At 38.6% G+C, this 11,969-nt stretch overlaps 1 protein-coding gene and 1 long non-coding RNA gene across 3 annotated transcripts in view; both read right to left on the reverse strand.

Annotated features, from left to right (window-relative positions):
- Positions 1-767: 767 nt before the first annotated feature.
- Positions 768-11,969, reverse strand: part of smad10b (SMAD family member 10b) — a 31,452-nt gene continuing 20,250 nt past the window's right edge. For both annotated transcript variants that reach the window (XM_055210213.2, XM_055210212.2), the window contains exons 7-13: positions 5,684-5,905; positions 4,736-4,840; positions 4,556-4,609; positions 3,954-4,137; positions 3,502-3,670; positions 3,200-3,338; positions 768-3,117 (exon numbers count right to left, since the gene is read on the reverse strand). In XM_055210213.2, coding sequence (XP_055066188.2) covers positions 2,906-3,117; positions 3,200-3,338; positions 3,502-3,670; positions 3,954-4,137; positions 4,556-4,609; positions 4,736-4,840; positions 5,684-5,905 — 1,085 coding nt within the window. In that variant the 3' untranslated portion in view covers positions 768-2,905. The remainder of the gene's footprint in view (positions 3,118-3,199; positions 3,339-3,501; positions 3,671-3,953; positions 4,138-4,555; positions 4,610-4,735; positions 4,841-5,683; positions 5,906-11,969) is intronic.
- Positions 9,000-10,671, reverse strand: LOC129455991 (uncharacterized). The gene is made up of 2 exons (XR_008648614.2): positions 10,451-10,671; positions 9,000-9,838 (listed from the first exon to the last, which is right to left on the reverse strand). It is a non-coding gene; the product is annotated as an uncharacterized lncRNA (long non-coding RNA).

Here is an 11,969-nt window from a genome sequence, read left to right on the forward strand (position 1 = left end):
ACTCATTTTAGTAAGAATACTAATTCTGTCATGGTTCATAGCCTATAGCAGAAAGATGCCACTTAATTCCTTAAAGTGGTATAATAAAACAACTTCTTAATATTTGAAAATGCATTTATGAATGTGAACCCATATCTGAGTGAATGTAATACCTTAAATAACCGCTAGTTGTCCTAATCAATCAAAGTGTTTGTGTAATATCACTAATAGCTCAAAAGATGTAAATCCACTTGTAACCAAAAAATATTTCAGTATCACTGAATCATAAATTATGATGGTATTCATAACAAATGTATATTAGCTACAGATTCTTTGGTCACCCTGTGATGCATTGGACACCTGTGCAAGGAGTTTTCCTGCTTTTTCTTTGGTCTGACAGATATAAAAATATAGTGGATTGTTGAAAACATTAAAATTATGTGCCTTTTAATCAAAACTAGAAAATGTTACCCATTCTGAAAGTGACGTTATGATAATAACCCATACTTGGAATGTGACCTCTGCATTTAACCCATCCAGTGAACACATGTCATAGACACACACCCACCCTGAGGAGTGGGCATCTATCACTTCAGCACCCCAGGAGCATTGGGACACAGCTACTTTGCTCCAGGGGAACACCAGTCGCAACCTGATGGCTGTGAAACGCAAGCCCGACTCTCTAAATATGAAGTTTCTTATCATTTCCTCATGCCAGCCCAGATATATATGAATTTCTTTCTTTAGTTAAACACAATTTGATAATTTCATCTGACTATGAGGTTCAACATGCTGAAGCACATACATCAATTACTAAAGCAATCTAAATGACTCAAAGGGTTAATATGTCTTCCTAAAGAAAAAAATGTGTTTGTGAAGCTTAATAAACAATAAATATTTTGAGGTTATTAAGTATATCCATGGCAGTAAGTTGAAATATGGTAGTAGTGCATCAATGACAAATTTTCGTGAAAGTACACGTGGACAACTAGTCACACAAAGATGTTTAGCTTTAGATGACATTTGTTAAACACCTGGTGTCATTTGGATTGCTTTAATGATAGATGGATGTGATTTTTGGAGCTTTGCCATGTTGGCTCCTGTGTAAGAAGATAACATGACATTTTAATAAAAATTTAATTTGTGTTAAACACAAGAAAGGAAGATATACACAGTACTGTGCAAAAGTCTTAGGCCTCCATGCCAGAATTAGATTTGTTGTTTTTGCAATGTTACAGTGATCATATATAATTGGTTCTCAGTCTCTTTAAAGGTGCAGTGTGTAAGAATGTCTTGAAAAAAAATACAAAATAATATACAAAACTATATTATCAGTGGTGTATAAAGACCTTTTAAAATGAACCGTTATGTTTTTATAACCTTAGAATGAGACGTTTTTATCTACAAACACAGAGGGTCCCCTTACATGGAAGTCACCATTTTGTGCCGCCATGTTTCTACAGAAGCCCTTAACGGACAAACTTTTTTACTAAGTTGTCTCCGACGATGAAATGTTTGTCCGGTGGTGGCTATCGTAGCTTCTTTATGCATTTCAAAAGTGAGGGTTGGGCAGTGCACTGAGCCGTTGGTTGCAATTCGCAACCTCACCACTAAATGCCGCTAAAATGTACACACTGCACCTTTAATAGAATGCATCCAGAATATACAGGAAATGTGTATGTAGTATTAAAAACTGTATAAACTGTAAACTGATGTGTCAAGTTTTTAGGGTAAACTACCCTTCCACTTAAGCAATAGCAGGAAACTGCAGGATCTCTTAAACCTAAATAAAATTAAATCCTAATTTCTAATTTTAAAGAAATTAGTCTTTTTACTTCATTCTGCTCAAAAAAGCTCAAGATGCGTTTAGTGCCAAGAGAGGTCACACTAAACGCCGACGATGCCAAGACATTTAGTCCTGAAAATTTAATTTTTTTGTACATATTTTCTGTATTTTCTGTTTGTATCTTAATAAAATAGATTAAAAAATATATATGGATGGACATTAAAATTTCTTAAACAACAAGTTTGGTGGTGGTGGCCTAAGACTTTTGCACAGTACTGTAAATCTAGGATGGCACGAGGGTGTGTACATCATGAGATCATTTTTAAATTTGCATGAAAAACCTCATTCACATCTTTTAGACCTCTATGTTCACCATAGACTGTAAAAAATATGGCCGTAGTGTCTGTGACATCACCCATAGGTTTGTGAAAAGCTTTCTTGAAGCCAATAGTAGGCGGTGCCTACCATCGCCATATAGGCCGCACGTCACCGCAAATCACTTGCGTATAACCGAAAATAGGTAAAGAGACGGGACATGGGTGAAGCTGAGGTGGCTGGTTGCTAAAACCACGCCCGCCTAGCTCGACTCTAGTGACAGCAGTGCAGTTCACCCATCACTCAAGTAACCACGCCCTTAATTATGCAGAACTTTTGTTGTCTCACAGTTGTCAGGAAGGGCAAACTTAGCTATTTAGACCAAAAACATTTTTTGTACCAGGCTGTAAACATATTATTTCCTGCTGTGAAGTTGGGCATTTTAACATGGGGGTCTATGGGATTTGACTCCCTTTTGGAGCCAGCCTCAGTTTAAGTCACATCCGTATTGGCTTCATCATAGAAATCCGAAGGTTGCCCCTCTGTGTTAACTCATCAGTGGGGCCTTTGGTTTGAGTTACCATGACAACAAAGTCAACAGCATCCATGAGTGGACTAAACACTGGTCAGCTCAGAGGCAGTTTGCTGGCCAAGATTGTGGAAAGACTTTGTGTAAAGACATGAATGCTTATGTGTGTTTCTGGTATTATGAGTCAGTGTTTGCCTGTGCAGGTGTGTATCTTAGCATAGCACAAAGTCTCCCTTCCTCTGTGTTTTAGTAACAGAATGTGTATACTTTCAGCCTTCCTCTCTGCAGCAAACGGTTCAGTTGGCTGCTCCAGGGTCAGCTAGGGGCATAGTGTGCAAAACCTCATCCAGCAGCTGCAGGGCACGGTGCAGATGAACCTCTACCCAGCACGGTGTCTGCTTGATGGTCTGTCGAGGGTAGTCAGGTCCCCAGCCCTTTACGAAACTCAGACGTAAGATACACAGGCGACGCAGATCATCAACGCCTATTCCGGCTGCGGCAGACAGACCTGCAAAACAGATTAGTCGCAGGTTATGTGCGTTTCCTGAGACATCATATGAAATAATAGACTGAAAAAGTAACAGACTTACTGATGGCTGGAGCAATTCCCCCAACACTGCCAGGCCCAGGGATGTTCCCGGCAACAGCCGCAGCCTGTGCAGCTGCAGCTGCCTGCGCAGTCGCTGCCTGCTGCTGCATCTGCCTGTGACACTGACGAAGATCAAAGACCTTGAAAAATAAGATAAGATTTAAAGCACCAGGTACAGTAGAAACCATTTATAATGCCCCCCCAGATCTTAAATGCACATCTAACAAATGCATAAATGTAAATGTATTATTGCTCAGGTGTCGCATCATAAGACCAAAAGCAGTTTGCAAATTTGCTGTTCACCTTAATGAGGGCCCCAGGGTAAATCTTGTGAACAGCATCCCCTGGCGCTCTCCCTGCTTCTCTGTCCAGGTAGTAACTTTGCACGAAGACAGCGTGGTCACTAAGGCAACGCATCCACATATCTCCCTCTCCACGGCATTCTAGCTGAACACCTTTACCAATGTGAAGCCTGTGGGGTGGGCATGAAGAGTTGACATCTTAGTGGATTGTACATGTTGTGTCAGTGTTGTTGAATAGTCATGGAAGTCCAGATTCTGTTATGAAAACAGCTTTATTTCTAAATAACTGTTCACGCAGAGATGCACACCATCTGTGTGCTACCCTCATTAAGCTGCTTATAAAACATTTTCTTCATTTGTTAGTCTCTTCACCATCTGCTTGAAACAAACATGTGAATACACACACACACGCAGACAAAACACAGACAGAAATCACACTGAACAGACACTGACCGAGCCCTATCGCTAGCATCAGTCCGGTGAACATTGCTAAGCTGCCCCAAACAGAAGCGGTCCCCACCCGAAGGGTCCACATATCCATCCACCGTCACCACAGGGCAATTTGCCAGAACCTTAAACATCTCCCCCACCTGCACGTCCATCTCGAAATAAGAGATTGAGCACCAGAACTCTGGGCCTGCAAAATGAACACAGTTGGACATCAGTGCTCAGTAAGTATGGTGGCACAAAATAAAACGTGGCGATTTGCTGCAAACTAAATGCTCTTCCGACATACAATATAGATCTAATTTTTATCTGCTTAAAAAAATCGCTTAAAAAACATTTTATTTTGTGCCACCATACTTTATTGTGTAACTAACTACTCATGTCTTTAAATGTAAGTGTTTGGTGGTTTCTAAATGAATCCCTGTTTGGATCCTAAGGAATGAATGGGGCTAGGCTAAATGCTAACACAGTCATGACGCGCTGTACAAAGATTAAGTGCATGCATTGAAAAAAGATAGGTATGTATTAATCCGTCTTAAGTTGAGGTAGGAACATAATAAAATATTAAAAACGATGGTGTTTTCCTTTAAAAAAAACACGTGTTGTACCTGGATGGTTTGAGACTGGTTGAGGGTACGAGGCTGGTGTGTGATGCTGAGACCCTGAAAAAAAACAAAGTGGGTTTAAAGGAAAAGCACAAAAACTGTGATTATATAAGGATAGTGAGTGAGTATACAATGTATGTAACTATAATCTGCAAAAACATTTTTATGTCATTGTTTACATACAAAAGTGACTGGTATGAGGAGGATGGCCATGCTGATGACTCCGCCCATTCTGCTGTGATCCAGAAGCGGTATAAGAGGCTGTGTTGGTTCCTGTCCAAGTCGGTGCTAAGGAATTTAATAAGAAAATACACCTAAAATGACTTCATATATTAATCCTTATAATATCATGCAGTATGAATTTCCAACAGTTACAATGTAACTGATATAAAGGGCATAAAGCAGTGGTTCTCAAACTTGGAAATTGCCAGGGGGCCCCAGTTTTATGACATTGATAAAAAAACATTAATTTATCATAAATTATATAAAACCTCTAGCCTGGATGCCAGACGAACTTAGCCCCGCCCACAACATTACAGGTCGGGAAGTTCGGTCTGGCAAAGCTGGTCGAACCAATCAAATTGCACGCTGCAAAAGGACAGACGGCATTTCAACATATGTCACACACTCGGTTGCTCTGATTGGTTGTAGGTCTATCCAATTGAGTGCAGAGGCATTTTTTGTCCTGGATCGGTTGAAACTCGCCCCAAAATCACAGCCCAATGGAACGACATCAGACTCAAATTCTGACTAGAATTTTGAGTATGACAACTTCAGGCTATAAAACCTCTGAAAAATAAGGCTATTAATCAACAGCACTACATTGTATAATTTAATATGTTTTGTTTAATTCCAATTCTAAGTTTGAGATCGTTTTATGCATTATGTGCATTATGACAGGTTATAACCACCATATCTAGCTATGTAGTAATTGTCACAAACATCATATATGTGTATAATGCATAAAATACTTCAAAGTATTGTCTTGGATAAAAGCGAGAAATGTTTATGCACTTTCTGCGTGGCTAAGAAATTATCTTCTATATAATTCACAATCTTTTGGTTCTGTACCTGAGGAGCATTGCAATGAACATATTAAATGAAAAATAATCTATATTTTTTTAAACTCACTGTGGTATGAACCCTGTGTCTGTGTGTGCTTGGAGGTGCTGTAGTCACTCTGGTTGACAGAGGTTTGTTGAGACTTGGGGGGACACTGGTTGTGTGTGGATGCGTGACTGTGTGTTGGAGTGGAAGGGGGAGAGCTGGAGGTCAGGACATGACCCGGAGGAGAGGCAATCTGCAGCAATCCTTCAGAGTGCTCTGTCTGCATGGACAACCTGGAGGCACTTGCTTTAGAGAAACGGAGAAAGATGTAGACAATGAGAGATATTTTAATAGTGCATCCTAAAAAATTCTAAATCTTAGGCACAAATAAGTAAGCAATTTAAACGTCACTAGGCTGCTTGGTCATTTACTGCATACATGCATATACAGTATTTTAATAATCTCAGCAGGATTTCACATAGAGGGTCACATATGATTACTCTCCCAGCACTTCTTTACAAACAATATACAATGAAAACACTTAGAATAGTGCAAAAAAAGTTTATAGTTTAAAAGGGACACTCAAATTTTTTTTTTGAAAATATGCTAATTTTCCAGCTCCCCTAGAGTTAAACATTTGATTTTTACCGTTTGGGAATCCATTCAGCTGATCTCCAGGTCTGGTGATACCATTTTTAGCATAGCTTAGCACAATCCATTGAATCTGATTAGACCATTAGCATCGCACTCATAAATAACCAGAGAGTTTCAATAATTTTCCTATTTAAAACTTGATTCTTCTGTATTTACATAATGTACTAAGACTGACCGAAAATTAATAGTTGCCATTTTCTAGGCCGATATGGCTAAGAATTATACTCTCATTCTGGCTTAATAATCAAAGACTTTGCTGCCGTAAGCCATATCACCCTGTAGCCAGCAGCCATATCACCCTGTAGCCCAAGACAGCTTGCCCACTGAAGCTAAGCAGGGCTGAGCCTGGTCAGTACTTGGATGGGCGACCACCTGGGAAAAACCAGGTTGCTGTTGGTAGAGGTGTTAGTGAGACCAGCCGGGGGTGCTCATCTTGTGGTCTGTCTGGGTCCTAACACCCCAGTATAGTGACGGGGACACTATACTGTCAAAAAAAAGCCCCGTCCTTCGGATGAGACGTTAAACCGAGGTCCTGACTCTCTGTGGTCATTAAAAATCCCAGGATGTCCTTCGAAAAGAGTAGGGGTGTGCCCCGGCATCCTGGCCAAACTTGCCCATTGGCCTAATAATCATCCCTCATACTAATTGGCTATATCACTCTGTCTCCTCTCCACTAATAAGCTGGTGTGTGGTGGGCGTTCTGGCGCAATATGGCTGCCGTCGCATCATCCAGGTGGATGCTGCACATTGGTGGTGGTTGAGGAGATTCCCCCATTCATATGTAAAGCGCTTTGAGCACTGAGAAAAGCGCTATATAAATGTAACGAATTAGTAACATGGCTGCAGGAGGTGCAATGATATTACGCAGGGCCCGAAAATAGTCCCCTGCTATTGAAAGTTACTAAGGGGACTATTTTCGTCTGCTGGGTAATATCATCAAGTTTTAAATAGAAAAAATATTGAAACTCTTTGGTTATTTTTAAGCTCGATGCTAAATGGTTTAATCAGATTCAATGGATTATGCTAAGCTATGCTAAAAGTGGTAGCACCAGACGCGGAGATCGACTGAATGGATTCCAAAACGGTAAAAATCAAATATTTAACTATAGGGGAGCTGGATAATGAGAATATTTTCAAAAAAAGTGTGTGTGTGCGCGCGCGTGTCCCTTTGTCCCTTTAAAGCAACACTAAAGAGTTTTTGCTCTTTGCTCCCCCTACAGGTTGGAAGCTGAATTGTCCAGTACCACTGTCGTAAATAATTTAGCCTATTGCAGCAAAGCTGGCTCTGAATGGATTGTAGGTCTGCCGTAAAGCAAGTTTTTGTAGTTTTCACTCGAACTACAGGACCGCGACCCAACGGTTGGAATCTTCTTTAGTGCGGTTTTGGGCGATAAGAGGGCTGCAAAGCGAATGTGAAAGTGACGTTCACCCTGTTATGAGTGGATGAAGAACTGAAACTTTTTTGGAAACGTTTATTTAAGGGAAGAAAAAAAACTATTTGGTGTTGCTTTAATACGAGGTTTATGCTTAAAACATCTATAAAATTATTTGGAGTAGGGTAACAAATAAACTTTATTTAAAGGAAAATTCACATTTAAGGATTTTGATCATTAAATAATAAATAAAGCTTGTTGTATAGATATTTAAAGGCAGTGGTGGACAGTAACGAAGTAAATGTAATTCGTTACTGTACTTAAGTAGTATTTTCGCGTATCTGTACTTTACTCAAGTACTTTTATTTTGGGAGACTTTTACTTTTACTTTACTACACTGTAAAAAAAAATTTTTTTTTTACGAACAATTACTTTACATTTTTTACAGTGGTTTACCATTATTGAAAAATATAATTAAAACACTGTAAAATTACAAACATTATCTGTCAATTAACGGCTCGATTGTTATTTTAAGTATTTTGTAATTAAAGACAAAATACAGAAAATCTACGTTTTTAAACGGGAAAATACTATATTATTTATACAGTACTTTTTTGTTTTCATGAATTACATACAAATTCATCTAAATTTACAATAAAAAATCTGTAATTAAATGTGTAGTTCATTATATTTAAAGTGCATGACCATACTAACAATTTAACATTTTTATTTGTAATTTTAAGGAAAATGTTCTTAGTTTTATATTTATTTGTATTTTTACAATTAAACTGTAATTCCAGACATAAGTTTTTACATCAAACAATGCTTGGACTTTTAAAGCTTGTTTTTCAGGATCAGATTTTGAGTCTTGTTGTGCCACTGGACACATACCTAATTCAGTAATGTAACACAGAAAGACCTTTCAATAAATCTGACAAAAGTCAGGAGTACAGTGAATAGCCCAGGCAAGTATTTTGTAAAGAACCAAAAGTTTTAAATCCCTTACAATATAAGCAACACACTTGAAATTTTTGTCAGTTTTCATTTACCATATGTACATTGAGAATAATTAGCAATAATACTAATATATATATATATATATATACACACACACATGCACGCACGCACGCACGCACGCACACACATATATATATATACATATACACACACACACACACATATATAAGTATTTTCCTACCATATAATGTCTATTTTATTTTATCAATTTCTATCACCATTATTTAAATTATAATTGTATGTATAGCTGCTTTACAACAATAAAAACTTTTAAAAGTGCTATATAAATCAAAATAAACTAAATGTGTGTGGGCTGACTACAAAAGTGTAAATGTCAGAATAAAGAATAACACAAATAACAGTGAAGTACACCATTTATTTTCTTTACAAACACATGAAAATGCGTATTAAAACATTATTTTGGTGTCTTGATATCAGGGGAAAAAAGTCAAAAACAGAACACACAAAAAGGTATAAAATAAATATTTGTTCCATGGCACGCACACACACACACACATTCTGGTTTCCATGTTTTGTGGGGACATTCCATAAACGTAATGCATTTTATACTGTACAAACTGTATATTCTATTCCCTTCCCCAAACCCTTACCCCAACCATCACAGAAAACTTTCTGCGACCTTAGATTTTCAAGAAACATCATTCCGTTTGATTTATAAGCTTGGTTCCTCATGGGGACCTCACAAATGTCCCCACGAGGTCAAAATTTACTGGTATTCCTATCTTTGTGGGGACATTCGGTCCCCACAACGTGATAATTACCAGGTACACACACATAAACATACTGGAACAAACATCTACATACCGTGTAGCTTCCATTAGCACTCCTGGAACATCACAATTATACATGGATAGACAATGCCAAAAGCACCGCACAATTTGTTAAAGGCGGAGTCCACGATGTTTGAAAAACGCTTTGGAAAAGGAGACGGGCCGACTACCAAAACACACTTATAGCCAATCAGCAGTAAGGAGCGTGTCTACTAACCGACATCCTTGCCGGGTTGCATATGTGTGTGGCGGGTCTATCAACAGAAGGTCCAGATTCTATTGGGGTAGGGGCGTGTTTGTTTAGGTGATTTCAAATATCAACATTGGCTTTCAAACATCATGGACTCCGCCTTTAATCACCACAAAACATGTGAAGTCAAGCTCCAGATCACGTACTGTAGTATCTGTAAGGAAAGGAAAGAAAAAAATTGTGAGATTGGTTATTTTTCTGTAATCACATTTTAATCAATCAAACATTTCTCAGCCAATCAGAATAAAACATTCAACAGGCCAGTGGTATAAAAAACATTAATTTATAAATATGCATGATTAATTGGTGACCCCAGGTAAATTGTGAAGTGTCATGCAAGATAACCCAGGATTAAACTGACCTAGGGTTTTGAGTGACTGAATGTTTCATATTACTTTCATATTTCACATGAGTGGCATGCCATAATATATGCCATTGTAGCACTCACACACAGACCAAGTTTGACAAGTGAGAAATTCATTACATACGAAACGTTGTCCGTAGATGGCAAGAAGTATTTGAGTAACCGAACTGATTAATATTCACATGCCGGTCAAAAAACACGTGTAACTTAATATGCAAGCTGAAATGCAGCAAACAATTATTACGTGAAACAAACTAACAGTTAGGCTAATACGCTAAATATAAACTAATACGTGATGCACATGGCTAAAATGTGGTTAATATTTAGCGAGCCAACATTATATTTTTAAATATAACGTCAATAAATTGGTTTAATAACTAGAGTATCTTTATCTGTTCTTACCTGTATTTACTCAGTCGCAAACTTGTCGTGGTAACCTTTGGATGCAGACACATGCGCACAAGCGGCTTCTTCTTCTTCTTCTTCTTCTTTTGTTGTTTAAATGGTGGGTGGCAAACCAACTTAAGGTGCATTTACCGCCACCTACTGGATTGGAGTATGGAGCACTCGCACAAGCGGCTCTTCCTGCAGACACATGCGTACTACGTTGTATTGACCCAGTGGCGCAAAAAAAAAAAAAAAAAAAACGTGAAACAAATTCAAGTCTTGTAGATTTTTAGCACTTAATTACCACTGTATTTCACAGAACAATCAAACATTAAAATAAATTAAATAAACTTTAATAAGTTGTGCTGTGTTTTTCTGGGTGGGGTTTGGGGGTTCATGTAAAAAGCTTGCACTGGGTGGAAGACAAACTAGTAATTTCTTATATTAGTGAGGACACTAAAGAGATGCTGACTTTCTTTTGGTTTTACTACTTCAGGTTAACCCTTTAATGTATACCTCACCTCGGGTCTTTGACCATGGTTTTACTACACTAAACGGCTACACTAACCATGGTTCTGTGGTTTTAGAAAAACATGGTTGTCAAAACCATGGTTATTTTGTGGTTACCATGGTTTTACTACAGTAACCATGCTTTTTTGGTTTTAAGTTGACTGTAGTAAAACCATGGTTAATTTTCGTAAGGGAAGTCACCATGAGCTCACAAGATACTCACTGTGTGGGTCATGATCTTAATGTGTAAGCACGCTGCACACTCAATGTGTGCTCATATGAAGGTCACAATATGAGATCACTTCACACTCACTGTACTACCCCATAAAGCCCACCATATGCAAGTACCGGCATGTTTTGGTGCTGGTTTGCTGGTGAACACCAGCTAAACCAGCATCAGCACCAGCATTAGCACCAGCTAAACCAGCATCAGCACCAGCATTAGCACCAGCTAAACCAGCACCAAACCAGCATTAGCACCAGCATCCCATGCTGGTCATTCCAGCATGACCAGCATATATTGTGTTTTGGTGCTGGTATGCTGGTGACCACCAGCTAAACCTGGCATAGACCAGCATAATTCCCATGCTGGTCCATGCTGGTTTGATGCTGTTTTTTTCAGCAGGGTGCTCAGAGAGCTAATATGCTAGCTTTTGCTATTGGAAACATGTCACTATTTAATTGCAACTGATATCGGGCAAAATAAAAGAAAAAGTAAAAAAGACATGAATTTCTCTCTGCATGAACCCATCCACTGCAAGTCATGAACACACAAAAACCACACACACAGATATGCACATCCAACACAGGGCAACTATCACTGCAACACCCCAACACTTCAATAACTTAGCTGTGGGATTGAACAAATAATCTCTGAGTTACAAAGTCTGACTCGCTATAACCACTAGGCCACAAAGTTAGTGTACATTGTAACAATAGTATGAGTGACCTCACATTGGTCACGATGTGAGTTCATGGTCCAACTGTGCTCTCATTCCATGGTCATAATAATGTAAGGTCACGG

Source organism: Misgurnus anguillicaudatus, chromosome 10, assembly GCF_027580225.2.
Source record: "Misgurnus anguillicaudatus chromosome 10, ASM2758022v2, whole genome shotgun sequence".
NCBI lineage: Eukaryota > Metazoa > Chordata > Actinopteri > Cypriniformes > Cobitidae > Misgurnus > Misgurnus anguillicaudatus.